Below are 20,837 nucleotides of genomic sequence, written 5' to 3' on the forward strand. Positions count from 1 at the left end.
GGGTCCTCTGCCCAAGGAAGTCTGGTTGGCATCAAGGTAGCATCTGGAACCTGGTAGCTGAAAGAAGAGTTAACATATAAAACCAAACAAATTGTTGGCAGGAATTTTAAAGGTGGAACAATTCGCATTAGAGATCATTTGGGGCTGGGGTTTATCAAGAACGGTTTTTAAGATGTGGAATGTCAGGCGCTCAGCAGTGGGTAGGGCTTTGAATGGGAGGGAGGTAGTCAACGGGCAATTTAAAACCCCAGGCCTGATCAGGGCAAGGAAGCTTGGTGAGGTCTGAAGGCCTATGCCGTCAGCTAGGACGCCTGCGCAGTCAGATGCTCGTGCCCAGGCGCGCTGGGGCGGCGGGAAGCCAGCCTGGACCAGCAAGCTCAGGATTGCGGGCCCCTAGGCGGGAAAAGATTCGCGCATGCGCGGCCCGGAGCTCTGGACTCCGCAGGATGGGGAAGGGGAGGTGGAGTTTCCAAGAGGGAACTTGACCCGTTAGTAGCCGCGGCTATGGCGGCGCGCTTGCCGTCTTCAGCGCTCCCTCCGCCCTCAACGCGACAGTTAGGGCCGCGTTCCCCACATGTTAGGAGGGGAACCTCAGTGCACGCAGACTGCAGCGAGGCCTCGGGTCTGGCCGGCGCTGCGCAGGGGGGCGTCGTGGACCAAGGAGACCAGTCCTGGAGGGGCGAAGAAGGGTGTGGGGGCCGGCGAGGGCCAGGGCGGGTAGCTCCGGCTCAGGCTCCCCTGCTCAGCTTGCTCATGGGGTCCGAGCGGCTAGAGGGCATCTCGGTAGAAGAGGCGATGGTGACGCGGACGCAGCTGCTGGAGGAAGAGCTGAGCAGCGTAAAGGAGGAGCTGGCCCTGTGTCAGGTATCCGCACTGTGGCCGCCGGCCTTCCCCTCCACAGCGGGCCCCTGCCCTGCGCTGCAGCTGCGCGGGTTTGCACGCAGCAGCCCCGCCGCGGGCGCTCGCTGCCGGCGCCCATCCACAAGCACTTCCCGCCCGCCCTGGTGCTGGAGGGGCCAGGCGGCGCCCGGCTCCTTGACCCCTTGCTCGCTCGGGCGCGGTGGTCTCGGGTTGGGGTTTCTGGATTTGAATGGCAGCGCCAACCCCCAGTCGCTCCCCTCTGCATCCCCCCACCAAAGCTCAAGTTCCTGCGCGCGACTCCATTGGTCCTTGGTGCAGCGACCACTCCTGTGCAATCCGCAAGTGGAAGCTTTGGAACAGGAAAGCAACTTGCATTAAATAAAATAAAACCCGTCAACGAAGGAGCCTTTTTTTTTTTTTTTTTTTTTTTTAACTTTCAAAACCACACCTGCCCTGGCTCTTCAACCAACTTAGGTCAAACTTCAGTTGTCAACAGAGACTAATACTTTTCAGGGAATCTCTGGCTGTGAACTTTTAACACTCAAAAGGATGTTGCTTGGTATTTATTAACTGCTCATTCCACGTCTTTGAGCGATGAGGCTCATTTTCATGCTCTGTCAGAAACAAACATTTACTAAATCAGTGACACTGACATTACTTGCCTGTTAATTTTAGAATTGGCTATACTAAGATGACTTAGCTCCACTCATGTTGATTTTTCTTTTAGTTTTGTAGCTTTCCCACCACCATCTCTTCCCAAACTCACTAGAAACTCTTGACTGGGTTGGGAGATAATTAACTATATATATTTAAGTATATTATATAGTATATATCATATATGCTTATATACATTATGTTGTATATATTTTAGTATTTATTCCCTTTTGTTGCCCTTGTTGTTTTATTGTTGTAGTCGTTGTTGGATAGGACAGCCAGAAATGGAGAGAGGAGGTGAAGACAGAGAGCGGAAGAGAAAGATAGACACCACTTGTGAAGCAACTCCCCTGCAGGTGGGGAGTCAGGGGCTCGAACCAGGATTATTAAGCCGGTCCTTGTGCTTCGCGCCATGTGCGCTTAACCCGCTGCGTTACTGCCCGACTCCCCTTTTATATATATATAAAATTATATATATATAATTTTTTTTTCCTTCAACATAGAACCAATTAGGAATTGTTAAACACCAAGATGGCTTTATGGACAATATCATCAGCTTAGGGTAATAAACAGATGAAATTAATTTTCTCTCATAGTTGTTCTATTGGGTTCTTTAGCCTTTATTTTTATGAGAGATTAAAGTACCAGTCTATCATATGCTATGCACAGATGTTCCTAGGAATGAGCCTTCAAACATGGAAGGAATGTGCTCTACCTGTTCAGCCACTTCATTGTCATTTGCCCCATTTGTAAGTTCCTGCTGATGGCCTAAGGATTGTGAAAACACGGCAGTCTTATTAAAATTGAAGATATTTTTACTTAAGTTGAAACATGAAGCTACTAACTTTTTAACTGTTAATTTCTTTATTTCACTGGTTAAGAAGCAAGGGGGTCAATGGCAGCACTAAACTGAGGCATTTTGCCTTTTTTTTTTGCCAGATCCCTGCTCAGCTCTGGCTTATATGGTGGTGCTGGGGACTGAACCTGGGATCTTTGGTGCATCTGGTATGAAAGTATTTTTGCATAACCATTATGCTGTCTCCCCAGCCCACATTTTGCCATCTGTACACCTCTCACCTCTTGGGAAATTTAACCACGTGAACCTGGTGAAAAAGGCCTTTGTTACTTTGACAAGTTCTAATCTGTTATTTACCCTTCTCCTCTCTTTTTAGCTCTATACAACATTTCTTATTGTCATGTCATTTACATTTCATAACTGAGGTTTTTAAAAAAGAAATCAGTTGAGATCAGCCCAATGTTCCCTTCTCTAAAATTTTTTTTAAAAATATGGTTCAAAATATAACATTGTCCTTTGTAACCTTAGACATAAATTATATAGAAAGATGATTGAAGTACTATAGATAGGAGTTAATAATAGAGATGGTCAGACCCTAGAACAGTGGTTCTTAAGATTTTGTAACATTGACACGTGTCGTTAGATGATCATTTCCATTTTAGTAATGTTAGATGAGATTAGCAGTGTCCCGTACCATGAAACAAGTTAAACGATACTTTCACTCTTAGGGAAATTTGGGAGAAATAAATTGGACTTCCATTAATTTTTTAGGAAAACATTTAAGTAGTAAACATTCACATTTGCATAAAGATGTATTATTGTACTCACTCAGCTAGTATTCATGATACCTATGAATATGCAGTACTAATCCCATGTTTTTGAACCTTTAAAAAAATTGCAACTCCAGTAATACATTTATATTTTAACCAAGTGAGGATACACATCTGTAAACCTATGTATAATTTCAGAAAGAATATCCAACTGTATGTGTCATGAACTCTTGATATTTTCTTTTAAATTTTGTTCTTTAAGAAAATGTTGTTTGATGTCTGGCATGATAACATAATGGTTATGCAAAAGATGTTCAGGCCTAAAGCTCTATGTTCCCAAGTTGAACCCTAGCACCACCATAAGCCAGAGTTGAGCAATGCTCTGGTACAGAAAGAAAGGAAATGACTGTTTGGTTCTACTAAATAAGTTAGCAACTCAGACCAAATATATAATTTGGGAGAAGAAACCCAAATTACTACATGATCACAATATAGTTTCATTTATTTTTAGTCCCTGCCCCACCTTAAATTTAAAAGAAGTCAAATATATGTGGTTGTTGAAGAGCAAAGTTTGTTGAAGAGCAAAGTTTGACTAAATACATGTACCATTTCACTTCATTGGAATAACTTGGACTGAGGCTAAAATAGAAATAATCTCAGTTCCATGTATTTCTTTTGCTATGAGCAGCTCCTACTCTATTTGATTATAATATTTAAACTTTCATTAACCTGGCTCTAGATTAACAGTTAAAAATCACAAAATGCTTACCTGATGATGGGATTAATTTCAGTATGACAGAGGGCTTCTGTCCTGGTTTTACTGAAGATAATTTCCAAATGTAGCTTTTCCTTAAGGAACTTTTCCATGGCTATGTTCAAGATTATTCTGAACTTGCTTTATTTTAGATTTATGTTTTATTCATTGATTACGAATCTAACTTCTCCATATTTTTTATTTAGGTTAGGTATTTCAAGAATATGTTGTTTGTTACAAATGATGCTGCTGAATATACCTACGCATGACATTTATTACTGTAGAATGCCAGATGAGAAAAAGCAGTGTATATCTAGCTATATATCTGTAGTTACATCTATTTACATATATGTACACACTTCATTATTTCAAAATTTAAAACTTTCAAGAAGTTTCTTAGTAGTAGTCTAAACTCTTTAACATATAAAACTGTTGTCGATAAGTTATTTAGGGTATTTCAATGACTTGAATATTCACTGTTCAAATCTTAGAGATGAAATTAACTTTCAGGAAGCCTGTGATGTTGGTAGTAATTGTGCATGACCAAAGAACCCCAGCCTGTTACAGCTTTTGTTAGACATTTAAGTGTCTGGAAACAACAAATTAAGAGCATATTGTTTAATTAGAATCTCCATCAAATTTAGAGCATATTGTTTAATTAGAATCTCCATCACTGTTAGTAGCTATACTCTAATAAATGAGCATTTTGTATGACTATGTTAAATAATAATTTATTCAGGGCCTGCATTGTGCCATACTTTGTAACTAAGTTCCTTTCATTGTTTTCCCAGAGTTATGACAGGCAAATTATTTAAATGCAGACTTTTTCTTTATGTGTGTGTTTATTGAATTTATTCTTCTTGTAGAGGTTAACTATGTTGCCAGACACTTAATTAGGTTCTGGGAGAATAGAAACCTAAGGAAAAAGGCAGTTTTGGGTATCGGAGTCTGTAAAAGTGGTATTTATTTTCATGCCAGTTGTTAAGTGAAAATCAAAACTAATCTATTGTTAAGATAATTTAGACCCAAAACACTTAAGAGTTTAGTCCTGTTTCATAGGTTGAGTTTAATAAACCTTGAACAGTGGATTTTTTTAATTTAAATTTTCAATCATTTGATTTTGGGTGGAATTCCTATAGTAAACATTTTTATAATGAATAATCTTGAAGATTCTAATTTTAATGTTTTATAAAGCTTATTTAACTGTAGAAGGGAAAAAGAATATAAGGAATAAGATTGATAGCAGTTTTTTTTTTTTTTTGCCTCCAGGGTTATCGCTGGGTGTCTGTGCCTGCACTGTGAATCCATTGTTCTTGGCAGCCATTTTTTCCTCTATTTATTTATTTATTTTTGTGTATATATATATATATGCATATGCATATGTATATATATATATTTTGTAGAACTGTGCCAGTTCTTTATACTTGCTTGTTGCATGTGTGATGTGCAAATATTTTCTCCCATTTACTGGGTTAACTAGTTATCCTTGTGTAGTCTACTGGGCTCTGAGCTATTGTCCATTGAACAAAGTGTCCAGTTTTATTCCTGTGCCACACTATTTTAGTTACTATTGCTTTTTAGCATAAATTGAAATTGGTAAGCTTGATACCTCCATTTTTTTCTCTTTTTTCTCAGAAGTGCTTTGGTATTTGTGTGTGTGTTTTGGTTCCACACAAATATTTGGGCAAGTCTGATTTGCTTGAAAAATGCCACTGGGATCTTGGTAGGGATTGCATTGAAATAGTATATTGTTTGTGTTAGAATGGCCATTTTAATAATGCTTATTCTTCCTTCCTGAATCAAGGAATGTTCTTCCATTTCTGAGTGTTATTCTTTATTTCTTTTAATAATGTTACATATTTTTTCTTGTGAAGGGCCTTCACTTCCTTCTTGAGAATTAAACCAAGGTTTATTTTATATATTTTTTGCATAGTATTTTAGATAAAATATTGAGATGAAAACCTATGTGAATCTTTTTTTTTTTTCCCCCACTAAGATTATTGCTGACTCTCAGTGCCTGCACTGCTTCACCTTACCTGGCTACCATTTTTTTCCCTTCTAGTTAGAAGGGAAAATAGATACTAGTTTCAATAGACATGCTGAAAATAGAGGTGTTAGAGTGCGAATGTTGTATACTTTTTCCTTCACTGCCTTTTGAGCATTGAAAGACTTACATATTGATGTTGTTACTAATCTTTTAAATATTTTTATTTATTTATTATTAGATAGAGAAAGAGAGAAATTGAGAGGGGAGGGAAGATAGACAGGATGAGAGACAGAGACACCTGCAGCCCTGCTTCACCACTTGTGAAGATTTTTCCCTACAGGTGGGGACCAGGGGCTCGAACGCTCGAACGTCGGTCCTTTTGCACTGTGATATGAGCGCTTAACGAGGTGCGCCACCTCCTGCCCCCCCAATCTTTAATCTAAATCACTTTAATACTCAAATGATTAATTTTTGCTTTTGCTCTAATGGTATAAAATAAAGCATGATATAAGAACAGTTAGTATATGGTCTAGTACCTAGTCTGTCAAAAAGAACAGATATGCAGTTACACATTATAGATCATAAATTTGAACATTAGAAGTATATATGTAAAAGTTTTGGATGTAAATATGTTAAAAGTATTACTAATCTTGGAGCAGCGAAGGCCTTTGTAACTTGTATGCAAATTCCATACGTTGTAATAAAAATGTGAAAAATTCAAATATATAAAATTAATAATTACCTTTCCAACTCCAGAAAATCTCCATCATGTATAGTTACGTAATCAGCAACATTTTGAAAAAAAATTGTTAATGGTTTGGTAGATGTAAGTCAATTTTTAGATATCCCACAGAACTTACATTTCATTTACTAAACTTAATCATATAGCAAATAAGCAAAAGAATCTTTGAGTTTTGTTAACAAATTGCTGCTTATTGGTTATTATTGTGAATAGGAAAGGGAGACTGGAGGACAGATGCTGAGGGTCTCCAAAATAGGTCACTTGGCTAATGTGATATTTCGCCATGTGTGAAACTGAGATTTGAGTCCAGCCTTCACACATCAGAGGAAGCTTCAGTCCTGTATTTGTTCTGTCATCCATCCATCCATCCATCCATCCATCCATCCATCCATCCATCCATCCATCCATCCATCTATCCGTCTATCTATCTATCTATCTATCTATCTATCTATCTATCATTCCGTATATTTATTTTGAAAATCCCAGTGGTCTGGGAGGTGGAACAGTGGATAGATAAAGCATTAGACTCTTAAGCATGGGGTCCTGAGTTCAGTCTCCAGCAGCACATGTACCAGAGTGGTGTCTAGTTCTTTCTCTCTCTCCTCCTATCTTTCTCACTAGTAAATAAAAAATTTAACAAAATTTTTAAATCTATTTATTTATTGGCTAGAGATAGCCAGAAATCAAGAGGGAAGGAGGAGCTAGAGAGTGGTAGAGACAGAGAGACACCTGCAGCACTGATTCAACACTTTGCAGAGCTTTTCCTCCTACAGGTGGTGACTGTGGGCTTGAACCCTGGTGCTTGAGTATTGTAACATGTGTGCTCAACCAGGTACACCACCATCCAGCCACTAAATAAATACAATCTTAAATAAAAATGCCAGCCCAGAGCAGTGAATTCCTCACAATGAAAAAAAGAAAAAAGTCTGTTAAAAAATGAGAAGGGGATGGGGAAACAGCTTATAAAGACTTTCATGCTGAGCATTGCTCTGGTATTAAAGTAAAGCAAAGCAAAACATGGTAAAGGGTTACTAGACACTTCCTATTGGTAGCTATAAATGTAGCTTTTAGGGTTGACATCTCTTGAAGGAGATGGCATATAAACAAAGAAATACCTGAATTAAATTAGGGTAACATCCACCTTGACAATTTGGTGGATGGTATATGTGCAAAAGCCCTAGCAAGAAGATCACTGAACAAAGTGGGGAGAGCGGTGACCAATGAGTTGGAGAGATGTGTGTGGGGCCAGTAATGTGGAGTCTTACAGCCTTGGTTAACATTTGAATTTTGCTCCTAATCTGATGGGAACCTACTATAAGTTTTGACCTGTAAAAAGGGTCTAGAGAATATTATAAATAGGCAAAAGATAGAGTTGTTTTGGTCTAGGGGATAGTAGTGGTGAGTAGTTAGAATAGGGATATTCTTCCTCTTCTTTTTTTTTTTTCTTCTCCAGGATTATTGCTGGGGCTCAGTGCTTGCAGTAATGAATGCACTTCTCCTGGAGGCCATTTTTTCCCATTTTGTTGATCTTGTTGTTATTGCTGTTGTTGTTGTTGGATAGGACAGAGAGGGGGGAGAGAAAGACACCTGCAGACCTGCTTTACCACTCCTGAAGTGACCCCCATGTAGGGGGTGGAGAGTTTGAACCTGAATCCTTACACTGGTCCTTGTGCTTTGCATCATGTGCACCTAACCTGCTGTGCTACCATCCAGCCCCCAGGGATATTCTTTGTAGGTATATTCAGTAGGGTTTACTGGTAGTTTGGGTATAAATTAAGAAAATGATAGCAACTAATATTAGCATGTAGGCTTTAGGTCTTTGAACAAATAAAAAATATGCTATTTTCTATAATACAGAGGAGCAGATTTGTGAGAGGGTATGAAATAAAAAAAATTACTTTAGGTATCACAAAATAGCTCATCTGGAGAGCATTCTTGCTTTGCCATGTATATGACCCAAGGTTTTTTTTTTCCTCCAGGGTTATTGCTGGGGCTCAGTGCCTGCACCATGAATCCACTGCTCCTGGAGGCCATTTTTCCCTTTTGTTGCCCTTGTTGTTTTTTATTGCTGTAGTTCCTATTGTTGTTATTGATGTTGTTGCTGTTGGATAAGACAGAAATTGAGAGAGGAGGGCGAGACAGGGAGAGAAAGATAGACAACAGCAGACCTACTTTACTGCCTGTGAAGCTATCCCCCTGCAGGTGGGGAGCCAGGGGCTCGAATCTGGATCCTTAGGCAGGTCCTTGAGCTTTGTGCCATGTGTGCTTAACCCGTTGCATTACTGCCTGGCCCCCAATGACCCAAGTTTGAATCCAGTCCCCACCAAATTAAAGAAAGCTTCAGTGCTGTGGTATTTATCCCCTCTGTCAACATAGTCATTAAGGTCTAAGACTGTCCATTAGATATAGCAATATAGGGAATATTGAAAAATCACTTTAGCACAGCCAGTAGATATTTCTCTTGGTAGAGTATATACTTTCATGCATGAGGTCCTGAGTCTGAGTTCTGGCCGGCATGGGACCACCAGGAATGACACTGGGGAAGTTCTGTGGAGGGTGGAACAGTTCTGTGGTGTGTCTCCTCCCTCTGTGTCTCTTCTTAATTCCTCTCTTTCTCTACCTCTTAAAAAACAAATGAGAAAGTTGGGGTGGGAAGACAGCTCAGCACTGATATTGCTCATGTGTGGTTAACTCCCTGGTGCATTAGAAAAGTGATTTTAGTGGTCCAGGAGGTGGTACAGTGGATAAGACCATGAGGTCTTGAGTTCAGTCCCTGACAGCACATGTACCAGAATGATGTCTGGTTCTTTCTCTCCTATCATTTCTCATGAATCAATAAATTAAATTTTAAAAAAAGTGATTTTAGTGTTATGGTGGGGAGGGAAATCTCACTGGATGAGACTATAGGATAACTTGAGAGTTGAGATGGAGACAGTGGTTAGAAGCAACTTTTTGAAAGGAATTTGCTGGATAGGGGATTTAAACAATGAAGGTGATAGAGCTGAAAAGTGGAATAGTACCTTGACAAACTCCTTTTAGAGCAAAATCACCTTGACATTCAGCATTTCAATATTTGAACCCGACACTATAGCTCTCAGAAGTAGAGAAGTGAATATGGGCTACTTTATTATTACTTTTTTTTTTTTACTATAATTACCAATATAATAGTTATAGAACCAGGGATCAAGTAATTATGACTTTTCATTTAATATACTATCATGTTTTGTCTGATAAAAGCTACAAAGCAATACATTTAAAATATCTTTTATTTCTTTAAGGCTGATAAAGAATTTGTATGGTCTTTGTGGAAACGTCTCCAGATGTCAAATCCAGATATCGCACAAGCAGTCAGTTTGGTTGTAGAAAGGTGAGCTCCCAAGTTATCTTTTCATTGGAATTCGGTTTACTGAATTTATTTCTCTTCAAAATTACATTTGATGTTGATGTTCTAAAGAGATGGATTTAATTTTCAAGTGATTTTGGAGCAAAATATTATAATTATTAGATTTATTTTTAGGGGTACATATTTCCAGGGTACTGTAAGAGATACAACCATGACTTTAAATAGTGTGTGTGTTTGTATGTGTGTGTCCTCGCACGTGCCTTGGAAAAGTTCTCATTGTTTAACTTCTTACTCTGAGACTGTTCATGCTAGCAACTTACAAGGCATGCTCCTTCCTGACATGTCTCAGTTTTCTCCTATGATAATTCCACTGTGTACTTGAAAATATGAATGACCTTGCCATAGGAGAATAAGTGTTCTGGAATAGGTTGAAAGATTTCACTTAGTACTCAATATTATCCTATAGGGGATACCCAGTCATTTAACTATAGACTACTGGGCCTCTCCTTGGTCATTAGAAACAGTGGAGTGATGCTGGGTACTCCTTATCAAACATTTGGTATATAGTAGTCCCATGACACTTAGCACTGCAATTAAAACACTTGCTTTCCTATTAACTGAGTTTCATTATATTTCCTAAATGAGAAGCTAAGCATATGGATGCCTTTTACCTTTTCTTTATTGAAATCATGATTATATAATCTGAATATAATTCTGTGATAATTTGAACTATATTTACTTTTAGTGTTTCTAGCCCAAGGAGCATCCTAATATTATCTGGAATTTGACGTTTTAAAATCTGTGATATGTAACTGTGCCCAGTTTTACCATTCTTGGTTGTTGTGAATTCTTAAAAATAGTGTGACCAGTTTCTTTTCATGTTTCTTGTATGTCTAATTCATCAATCATGTTTCACTTTTTGATTATCACAATTAAGTATTTTGTTTAATAAGTGTATTGTTACTTCAGTCATTCTTGAGATGAAATATGATCACTATTTTTTTTTTTAATCAGAGTAGGTCTTCTAGAAGATAGTTCATAAGATTTCAATAGCTGTTTTTATGGTTCATTCTATATACTCTTCTCCACTTGCATATATTTTCAAGCTTAATATATTTTATTTATTTATTTATTTATTTATTTATTTATTTATTTTTACCAGTGTACTGCTCAGCTCTGACTTATAGTGGTGCTGGGGCTTGAACTTGGAACCTTTGGTGTCTCAGGCTTAAGGTTTTCAAACATGATGAGATGCTGTTTACAAGATCATTGCACAGTTCTGGTTTATAGTGGTATGGGAAAAGCAAACCTGAGACTTCAGAACCTCAGGCATAAAAGTCTTTTGCATAACCATTATGCTATCTCCCCAACCCCTTTCTTATTTATTTAAAGTATTTTGTGCAGACATATCTTGTTTTCACTTGATTTGTGCTTAAGAGACAAAGAAATAAAATGTTAGGTTAGGCTTTCATACTTTAGAGTTTCTTTTTCATGATTGTAGGGACAAACTGTCTAGTCCTTCATAATGAAGTATAATGTTATTATTCCTTTTTTTGTAGATGTCCATCAGTAGGTGTATGAAATTTCCCTTCTACTCAATGTGGTAATATTTTTATTGTGAATGGTTGTTGGAATTTATTCAATGTATTTTATGTTTGTGTTCAGATGATAATTGATTTTTTGTGGTCTTCTGTTTCTGTGATGTATTACATTAATTGATTTTTTGATATTATACCAACCTTGCATTTTCAGGATAAATTCTGCATGGTATAATGTGTAATTTTATGTTGTTGGATTTGGTTTGTTAGTATTTTGTTGAGAACTTTTTCCTTTTTTTTTTTCTCTTATAGAGCTTCACTGGGGTTTTGTATCTTGCATGAATCTTTTGCTCTCAGCAGGCTGTTTATTTTATTTTTCTCAGGTAGAGGATAAAAGGAAGATGGGGAGGGAGGGATGGATAGAGATGAAGAGAGAGAGAGAGAGAGGGACAAAGAGAGGGAGAGAGACAGGAGGAGAGGCACCAGAGCACTCAGGAAGCTTCCTCTTTGCATGTGCCTTCATGCCATTGAGGAAGTTCAAACCAGGGTCCTCCTGCATGGCAAAGTGTGTGTTCTACTGGGCGAGCCATGTCTTCACCTCTGTGATTCAAGATTTTTGCATCTCTTTTTACAAGTAGGTATTAGTCTATAATTTTCTTGTGGTATGTTTGCTTTTATATCAGGGTAACATTGACTTTATAAAATGGATTGGGAAGTGTTCCCTTCTCTCTTTTTTGGAGTGTTGGCTACTAATCCTTCCTCAAAATAGAAGTTTGAGGGACTTATTTAGTGAATCTTCCCATATCTTACTTTTATCCATTGTGAATATGTTTTGTTTATTAGCAATTAAATTTCCTTTTCTTCAAATTTATGAAATTGTGAGACCATACTGGTCTTCTATTTATGACATTTTATTTGCTTTTACCTTCCTTTTGTGAGAATTAAGGGATCAAACTCAGGATCTTCTAAATGTACAAGACATGTATGCTGTCATACAGCCACCTCCAGGCTGAATGCCTTCTCCCTCCCCCAACCCATTTTTCTTTCACTTTAGGGGTCAAAGATAGTTCACCATATAGGGCAACTGCCTTGTCATGCATTTGGCTTAGGTTTGAGCACTACCATGTGTGAAGTGCTACATCATGGGAAGAACTTGTAGTGCTATAGTCTGTATCTAAATGAAAAAGTGTCTACAGTGGTGAAATCACACATATGCAAACAAAAATTACTTATTTCATATGACAGATTTTTTTAATTCACTATGAGCTTTTTATTTAAACTCTATTTTATGTGTTAAGAAAGTAAGAAATTGAGAGGGAAAGGGAGCAGAAAGGGAGAGAGGGAAAGAGAGAGAGATACCTGCAGCCCTGTTTTACCACTTATGAAGCTTTCCCTCTGCAGTTGGGGATCAGGGGCTTAAACTTGGGTCCTTGTGCATGGGAACACGTGCCCTAAACCAGGTGCTCTACCACTCAGCCCCATATGGGAGAGTTCACATGCAAGACAGGGGCAAGCAGACTACCACTCTATCTGGTACCTGTGATAATTATGGGAACTTCATGCATTCGAGTCCTAAGCTCTACTAGTTGAGATATTTCTTTGGTTGTTGGGATGAATTTATTTACTGGTTACAGGTTGATTCAGGCTGTTTTTTTTTAATTCTTTGTTTTTTTAAATTTTTTAATATTTATTTATTTATTCCCTTTTGTTGTCCTTGTTGTTTTGTTGTTGTTTTTATTACTGCGGTCGTTGTTGTTGGATAGGACAGACAGAAATGAAGAGGAGGGGAAGACACTTCACTGCCTGGGAAGTGACTCCCCTGCAGATGGGGAGCCGGCTCTAGCCTGGCTCCTTACACCAGTCCTTGTGCTTTGCGCCACCGACACCAGCGCTTAACCTGCTGTGCTACCGCACGACTCCCCCTTTTTAAAATTCTTTTCCCTCCCTTTTGTTGCCCTTGTTGTTTCATTGTTGTAGTTATTATTGTTGTTGTTATTGATGTCGTCGTTGTTGGATAGGACAGAGAGAAATGGAGAGAAGAAGGGAAGACAGAGAGCAGGAAAGAAAGATAGACACCTGCTCACTGCCTATGAAGAGACTTCCCTGCAGTTGGGGAGCCAGGGGCTCAAACTGGGATCCTTACGCTGGTCCTTGCTCTTAGTGCCACGTGTGTTTAATCTGCTGCACTACTGCCTGATCCCCTGCCCTCTGCTATTTTTTTTTCTTAAATCAGTTTTGGTAACTTGTTTTTCTAGGAATTTGTTTATTTTTTTCTAAGTTATTTTATTAGCTGATGTATATTTTTTATTGGATTCCATCATAGTTCTTTGTTTATATAAATTGGTCATAATATATCTTTTTATTTCTGGTTCTGATAGCCTGAGTTTTACCTTTTATTATGTCCAACCTCACTAAAAGCTTGTCTGTTTTATGATTTTTTTTTCACAGAACCAACTTTTTTTTCTACTGCTTTTCTGTTCTCTAGTTTACTGCTTTCTAAAATATATATTTTTTTCCTAGCTAGGACAGAGAGAAATTAGGAGGGGAGAGGGAAACATTTAGAGTGAGGGAGAGAGACATGTAAAGCCCTGCTCATCATTCATAAAGCTTCCCTCATGCAGGTGAGGACTGGGAGCTTGAACCCAGGTCTTGAACATGGTAATGTGCACCCTCACTCACCTCCTTTCTGATCTTTATTATTCCTTCCTTCTACTCACTTTAACTAGTCTGACCATTTCTCTTTTTTGACTGTATTATTTAATCCATTTACATGTAATGTTATTGTTGACAATGACTATTTCATCTCTGTAATTTTGCTTTTTGTTTTACATATGATGTATCTTCTTCTTTTCCCCCCTTTATTTCTCCTTTACTAATTTTTGTGTTAAGTGATTTATCTCCTCCCTGCTCCCCCACCCTTCATGCTTGGTGATGACTGAACTAGGGTCTTTTATCTGCTTGTGTTTTTCAAAATGAACTTTTGCTTTCTACTATCCCTTTTAAATTCTATTTCTCTTTTAAAGATAGGGAGGGAGAGAGAGTGAAAGGGAGGAATTGAGACAGAGAGAAGGAAGCCATATTAACGATCTGATTGGCTTGGTTTCACCACACCTTATTTCAGACAGACATAGGGAGTGGTGGAGCAGCTGTACCTGGCTTTGAAAGATTTGCAGGGTGCTCGAATACATAGGCCTACAGCCCATACGTACAGTCATTAAAATTTTTAAAAATAATTTTTAAAATATTTATTCTTTCCCTTTTGCTGCCCTTGTTTTATTGTTGTAGTTATTATTGTTGTTGTTAATGTCGTTGTTGTTGGATAGGACAGAGAGAAATAGAGAGAAGAGGGGAAGACAGAGGGAGAGAGAAAGATAGACACCTGCAGACCTGCTTCACTACCTGTGAAGTGACGCCCCTGCAGGTGGGGAACTGGGGGCTTGAACCGGGATCCTTATGCTGGTCTTTGTGCTTTGTGCCTCATGCGCTTAACCCGCTGCACTGCTGCGCTACCGCCCTACCCAGTCATTTTAATTGTAAATGTAATGTAATACAAGGTGTATAATTGACTCAGACAATGGAGCATGCACTGTATCGTTTTCACTGTCTTCGATCAACTTTGTAATGAATATATTTGAAAAAAACTGTGATAGAGTGAAGCTGTGAAAGTCCAAGAGTGAAGTGGTGAGGGATGATGCCTTTAATATGCTTTTTATTATAAGTACTGTACCTGATTCATTTTTCAGTGCTTTTTGTCTTTTCATGTGGATTCAAATGACAGTAAGAGGTTGCTTGTTGTTTTTTTTTCCATAATTTTTAGCTTTTTAGTCTCTTTAAAAATTTTATTATTATTATTATCTTTACTTATTTATTGGATAGAGGTAGCCAGAAATGAAGAAGCAAGGGGCTGATAGAGAGGGAGAGAGACAGAGAAACACCTGCAGTACTACTTTACCATTTGCAAAGCTCTCCCCCAGCAGGTTGGGGCTAGGGGCTTGAATTCGGGTCCTTGCGTATTGTGATGTGTATGCTCAACCAGGTTCACCACCACCCAGCCTGATTTTATTTGATCTCTGTTTTGACATTGTCATCATACCTTTACATTTGGTTTTGTGGTCATATTTATATTGACTGTTTTGAAGTCTTTTTTGGTTAGCTACATCATCACTGTCATTCTCTCAGGCAGTTTCTGTTGCCTGCTTTTATTGTCTGGGCGAGAGTAGCACTTTCCTGTTTATTTGTGTCTCCCCGATTGCTCTTTATTCCATCGGTAACTGGTTGAATTGAATTATTTTGGTTAAGTCTAATTTCCTTCCTATTGTGTTAAATCTCTGATGTTGCTTTTAAAGAAAAGTGTAACTTTGGATAAGCCCACAGACACCCTAGGGCATATGTTGCTCTACAAACCAATATAGTCAAATTGTGACTCCTTTGAAGTTTAGGCGTAATGTGTTTGATGTTTTTCCAACCCTGGCTGGTTTCTTCACAACTATATTAGTTCTCCTTTCTCTCCTGCAAACTAGCAGGCCTGTGGTTTAGCCTATAACTTTAATCTCCCAGTTGTGTTTGGGAAGAGCTTAGGGCCTGTGTGTTTTAGATATTGCTTGCCATCTCTACTGCAACTCAGGCAAAACATGAATCTAGTCTATGGAACTAGCAGTGGAAACATTATCATGCTTCTCTCTGAGTGATATCATGTATGCTATTGACTGATTGAAGAAGGGGACACAACAGCTTTAGAACTGCTCAATTTCTCTCATTTTGTGGGATCATTGCCGAGGCAGGAGAGTTTGGTTCTCCAGTATTATAAATGTTCTGTGCCCAGTGTAGACCCTTTATTTTACAAGTGGGTGTTAGACCAAGAAATGGAATGCATTATCTCCCAGATACACTTTTCTGTGATTTGACCTCAGCATTAGGTAGTTGCAGGTTGAATAAGAAATGTTTTACAAAGTAGAACTTGGGGGAGGGGGGTGGAACCAAGATGATGATTCAGAGACAACACCTGGTGTGAGCTTCAGAAAGAAGCAGCTTATGTCCTGGGATTCTCTGGAGAGACCACCAGGTTCTAGATGCTAAGGTGATGCCAACAGGACTTCCATGGGTGGACAACCCCACCAATGTGTCCTGGAGCCCCGCCCCACTGGGGAGAGAGAGAGACAGGCTGGGAGTATGGATCAATTTGTCGAAGCCCATGTTCAGCTGAAGCAATTACAGAAGTCAGACCTTCCACCTTCTGCTCCCCATAATGACCCTGGGTCCACACTCCCAGAGAGATAAAGAATAGGAAAGCTATCAGGGGAGGAGAGGGGATGGGATACATAGTTCTGGTGGTGGGAATTGTGTGGAGTTGTGCCCCTCTTATCCTGTTTTTTGTCAGTGTTTCCTTTTTATAAATAAAAATTTAAAAAAAAAGTAAAACTTGGACTGCGTTAGGTGTATTGCACCATGGCAAAGGACTTGTGGGTGGGGTTGAGTGTGTGTGTGTTGCTTTAGGGCCTGGTACATGACGGTGGAGGAGGACATAGGCTGGGGGTGAGTGTTTTGCAGGACACTGAGACATTTTACATTTGTACCAACAACTATATTTACTGTACCCTTAATCCCCCATTAAAAAAATAAAGAAAACGGAGGCACAAAATAGTTTTCACAGATATTAAAAAATGAACCACTAGTAAGTAAATTTACCTCACTCCTCTAGGGATTGCCCAGAGTCAGAGTTCCCCATGACAGTTGAAAGACAAGGAAGTGTACTCTCTAGGTCACTCCTTCTAAGCACATATTGAAAACCCTTTGTGAAGTAATCTATAAACCATAAGCTTTTAAAAAAAGAAATGTTTTGCTATTCATCATGGGAGAAAACCTTTCCAGTTGTCTTGGAGGATTGTATAGCGGCTGGATAAAAAAAAGAAGAAAGAAAGAAAGAAAGAAAGAAAGAAAGAAAGAAAGAAAGAAAAAGACTAACAGAAGATCCCAAAAGAACTCATACTCGATTTTTTTCCAGAGAGAATATTTTTAAATTTCTTTTACCAAATCAAGTGCATTATTATCTTTAATGTGCTTTGGTTTCAGTTGATCAGTACTTATTAAATTTGTTTTGCAAGTGAAATAAGTCAGAAACAGAAGGATGAATTTGGGATGAACTCACTCGCAGGCAGAAGTTGAAAAAGATCAGAAGGGAAAACACAAGTAAAACCTAAACTGGAATTGGCATGTTCCACCAAAGTGAAAGACTCTGAGGTGATTTGTTGGGGGGGAGAATACAGGTCCAAAAAGGATGCCAGAGGACCTAGTGGGGGTTGTATTGTTATATGGAAAACTGGGAAATGTTATGCATGTACAAACTATTTTATTTACTGTTGAATGTAAAACATTAATTCCCAATAATGAAATTAGAAAAAAAAGAAAAACATTGTTTTGCATGTATGCTTAATTGCCTAGTGTGTATATATATATATTTTACATATATATAATATACATATATGCATATATATGTATATATATAGTCATCAGGTATCCGGTTGAATGGCTTCTATTGCATGTGCTGAAGTAATGCTCTGGTTCTCTATTTCTCTGTCTCTTGTCTCTCATAAATAAAACAACAACAACAACAAAATAGTAACGTCAAGCTGGTAATTCAGGAGAGAGAGAAAACTCTCCTAATTATGACTGTTTTTGGGTATAGCAAAGTGGAGTTCACTCTTTACTGGACTGGGGAGATAAAGGGTGAGAAAGCTTCTGTTTTTGTATCATAAAAATTGTCTTAAAAAAGGCAAGAACTGGGAGTCAGGCAGTAGCATAGCCGGTTAAGCAAAGGTAGCGCAAAGCACAAGGACTGGCTTAAGGATATGGGTTGGAGCCCCTCGCTCCCCACATGCAGGGGAGTCGCTTCATAAGTGGTGAAGCAGGTCTGCAGGTGTCTATCTTTCTCTCCCCCTCTCTCTGTCTTCCCCTCCTCTCTCAATTTCTCTCTGTTCTATCCAACAACGATGATAACAATAATAATTACAACAATAAAAAACAAGGGCAACAAAAGGGAATAAATAAATTAATATAAAAAATTAAAAAAAGATAAAAAAGTAAAGAACTGAAATTTTCTACTGTTAATATTGTGATACTGTTGAAGCCAAATAAAAACCCAAACAAAAGCCCACTGCTCTTTGCCACACCTAAACCTGCTTTTGCATGAAAGGAAATTGCTTTTATTGTCCTTTCAATCTGTAGTTAGAGGCTGAAGTATATGGGCTCAAATCAACCCCCTAACCTTGGAGGAATGGATCTTGTTTCGCTGCCCAATTGTTGTGCTAGTTTACATGTTAAATAAATAACAATTTAGAAAGACTTCTATTTTCCTTATAACTTAGCTGTCAGATTATTTGTAAATGTTTTTTTTATCTTTTCTTTAAAATGTAAAAAAAAAATTATACACTGAAATAGTTTCACTAGCATGAAAGAGGTCTTATGCCCTCTTTGCAGACTTTTTAAAAGAGGTTTCTTTCTATATTGCCTACAGCATTTCTTAATTCATGTCCTGGGGTCTACTTCAAACCCAGAATATTATCTATAGAACTTACAAGCATTTTCTAACTTTTTTCTCTAGCACATTCATGCATTTTCTTAAAATTTCACATCTTGAGGGTAATCTTTGATACTTTTTTGAATAGAAAATCAATTCTGAAGTTCAGTCATTTTCTCTTTTGCATTGTCACTCAAATCCAGTAATCTCTCTGTGTCTTCGACTTCTAAACCCTTTATCTATGCTTTTAGTATATACTAACTGGGAACATGTTATTGAGTTTTTTCATACATCAGTTCTTTTTTAAATATTTTAGATGAAGCAAGATATAGGCACCAAGGGAAACAATGATAAAATTTAGGTTAAAGGTAACTAATGAAAATTCTGAAATCTTTCAAATGCCAGTCTAGAGAAAGCTTATTATCATTAAGTATGAATGTGTGAGGATAACAGTATTGCAAAGAAAAAGAATTGTGTGATTCAGAAGTGTATGTACATTTTTAAAATAGACATTTCTAGTACATTTACTTTTAAATATTAGCTCATTGTTATTTGAGTGTCACAGATCATGCCAAAAACTACAAAAACTGTTTTTTTCTTTAAAGTATAGTCTATTCTGAAAGATATTTATAAAATGAGTCAAATTGGGGATTGGGCGGTGGTGCAGCTGATTAAGTGCATGTGGCGCAAAGCGCAGGGACAGGAGTAGGGATCCTGGTTCGAGCCCACGTTCCCCACCTGCAGGGGAGTCGCTTCAAAGGCGGTGAAGCAGGTCTGCAGGTGTCTTTCTCTCCCCCTTCCTGTCTTCCCCTCCTCTTTTCATTTCTCTTTCCTACTCAACAACGAACGACATCAACAATAACAATAATAACCACAACAAGGCTACAACAACAAGGGCAACAAAAGGGGGGAAAATGAGTCAAATTGTAATAGAATTTGCTCAGTACTTTGATAAGCATATTTATTCGTAATATGATAATTTCATTGACTAGCTAGAAAAATATGTTAACACTAATTTTATTTTAAAGTAGTTTTCTATTGAAAATAAAACTTCAGTTTTCCTAATAGCATTATACCTCACAAATAGAAAACATTTGTGTGTATTGTATTTTCTTTTGAATTTGCTTGTAGAAAATATTTGAGTTTATCTGCCATTTTATGAGTTTATTATGAACTGCTGTTGCCAAAAGCACATTTCAAATATTTTATTGGATGTTTATTAGACCTAGAAATCCAATGTACTAGCTATTGTACATAAATTCTCAGAATATTATTAGTGTCATAATGATATAGCCACTCTATTTTATCTTTGAATACATAAATAAATATTACAACTTTAGTAGGCAGGAATGATAAACATTGAAGAAACAGTAACTTGATGTTTCATAGAACATCAATACAATGGAAACTATAATAACTTGCATTGCTCAACTTTTCTTTGACTAACTAAAAATGTGTTACAGCCAAAATTCATTACCTTTGCTTTAGGTATCAACATCATCTTGGTTCTTTTGTTTTTTAAATTTCTTTATTGGGGGATTAATAGTTTACAGTCAACAGTAAAATACAATAGTCTGTACATCCATAACATTTCCAAGTTTTCTGTATAAAAAAATCAACCCTTACTAGGTCCTTCTTTGCCATCATGTTCCAGGATCTGAATCCTCCCTCCCCACCACAGTGTCTTTTACTTTGGTGCAATATACCAAGTTTTACTTTGTGTTTTTCAACTTCTGCCTATGAGTGAGATCATTCCATATTCATCCTCCTGTTTCTGACTTATCTCACTTAACATGATCCTTCAAGCTCCATGATGTGGTGAAGAAGGTGAAATCACCATTTTTAATAGCTGAGTAGTATTCTATTATGTATATATACC

General features: G+C 37.9%; 1 protein-coding gene across 4 annotated transcripts in view; it reads left to right on the top strand.

Moving 5' to 3' along the window:
• Positions 1-246: 246 nt before the first annotated feature.
• The window catches only part of CNTLN (centlein), a 331,221-nt gene continuing 310,630 nt past the window's right edge, over positions 247-20,837 (top strand). For 2 of the 4 annotated variants that reach the window (XM_016193668.2, XM_060199607.1), the window contains exons 1-2: positions 248-864; positions 9,843-9,931. In XM_016193668.2, coding sequence (XP_016049154.1) covers positions 505-864; positions 9,843-9,931 — 449 coding nt within the window. In that variant the 5' untranslated portion in view covers positions 248-504. Of the gene's footprint in view, positions 865-9,842; positions 9,932-20,837 lie in introns of all 4 variants that reach the window. The other 2 variants (XM_060199608.1, XM_007535780.3) reach the window with 2 other exon arrangements.

Source organism: Erinaceus europaeus, chromosome 10 (assembly GCF_950295315.1).
Source record: "Erinaceus europaeus chromosome 10, mEriEur2.1, whole genome shotgun sequence".
NCBI lineage: Eukaryota > Metazoa > Chordata > Mammalia > Eulipotyphla > Erinaceidae > Erinaceus > Erinaceus europaeus.